At 45.5% G+C, this 1529-nt stretch overlaps 1 protein-coding gene across 1 annotated transcript; it reads left to right on the forward strand.

The window, feature by feature from the left end:
• Positions 1 to 60: 60 nt before the first annotated feature.
• AK88_05412 (uncharacterized protein) lies at positions 61 to 1089 on the forward strand (the record flags this gene model as incomplete). Its single annotated transcript, XM_012483014.1, has 2 exons — positions 61 to 138; positions 286 to 1089. The coding sequence occupies 2 exons, from the start codon at positions 61 to 63 to the stop codon at positions 1087 to 1089; spliced, it is 882 nt and encodes a 293-aa protein (XP_012338437.1).
• Positions 1090 to 1529: the final 440 nt, after the last annotated feature.

Consider the following 1529-nt stretch of genomic DNA (forward strand, 5'->3'; position numbering starts at 1 on the left):
AATAATAGTAATGTATGAGTATTTCTACGGGTACCGTATATTTCAGTGAATAGTAGTAACATGGGATCGGTAAATTTGGCGCACGCATTGGCGCAATGGGTACTCGCCGCGGGCATTTCCGATCAGCACCAGTATGAGGTAGGAGCATACAGGAATAGAAGAGCACAACGGGGCGTTCAGTGCCAGGCTTTTATTGTTACACGAGAGAAGGAAGCACATCGGGGCACATAGCATTCACGTACACATGCGCATGTATATATTTCCTGTGTTTCTCTTACATTGTAGGACATGGTGTGGAACAAGACCAAGGATGTAATGAAGGAATTTGTGGACTACATGAACACTGAGGACATAACATCGTATGCAGCGAACTGTGATAACACAGGATGGGAGCACTACGCGTATAAGAAGGGTGAAAAATTAGTAACACAGACAGTCGGAGATAGAATTGTATGCGTACTTATGGTAGGGGCCTTATTTTTCATGAATTGGGGGAATACTACAGCATCGAGTAAGCACAAAGAAGATGAGAACAGTGCAAAAATAACGGAGCACTTACGATGCATAATAGTACATATGTTCGGCGAAATATTAAACGAATCCGTGTGCAGAAGTAGGTGGGGTATATTTTATGCATGGAAACAAATGGAAGAAATGGACAGTGGGAAGGAAAGTTTTTCGGCAGGATTAATAAACCAGGGGACATGTGGTAGAGAAATATTTCCGGATTTGAAAACACCGAATCTTAAGTTAAATGTACAAGTCAAGAAATGGTTAGCGGAGAACAGCAGACTAGAGAGACGGCTTAAACAAGTGAAGGGGACTAACACATGTAAGACAACATGGCAGAAGGAATGGAAAATAGCGGATTTCTTGAACAATGAGAAGATGGAGAATAAGCACAACTTGGAAGTTACTAGCATGGTGCGCGACGTGAAGGAGGCCATGAAGGAAATATTAGAGGAACTTGAGAAACACGTAGAGCGCGGCGTAGAACAGAGGGAAGAGGCGAAGCGAGCGCAGTTAGGTAAGGCATGGCATGTTCCGCCAGAATTAGACAGATTAGAACACATCAGGAAAGATAAGTAAAGAGATGACAACTACAGACAGTTTCGAAGTAAAAGGGAGAGAGCAACGCGACACAAGATGGAGATGTGTGAACAACGTTCATTCCTGTGTACTTCCAAGAAGACGAACAGTACATACTGACACTTCTAATTCCCATTTTTGCCCTTTATTGCAGCGAACCATGACAAAAACCAACAGGCCGGCGCCTCCAATGCAGCAACACCACAGGGATCGGCAGGTAAGGACCGATGGGAGAAAGCACGAATACGGCCGCTACCGATACGACTGCGCACGAATATGGATGCCGCCACCACAACAACGCACTTGTGAACAACACGTACGGCCGGCCAACGGACAACAACGGATTTTTAAATAAATGGCCGCATATGGATGCCGCCACCACCACCACGCGCACGCGGCCACCACAACAACGCACAAGCTCACGCACAAACATTACCGCG

Source organism: Plasmodium fragile (assembly GCF_000956335.1).
Source record: "Plasmodium fragile strain nilgiri unplaced genomic scaffold supercont1.128, whole genome shotgun sequence".
NCBI lineage: Eukaryota > Apicomplexa > Aconoidasida > Haemosporida > Plasmodiidae > Plasmodium > Plasmodium fragile.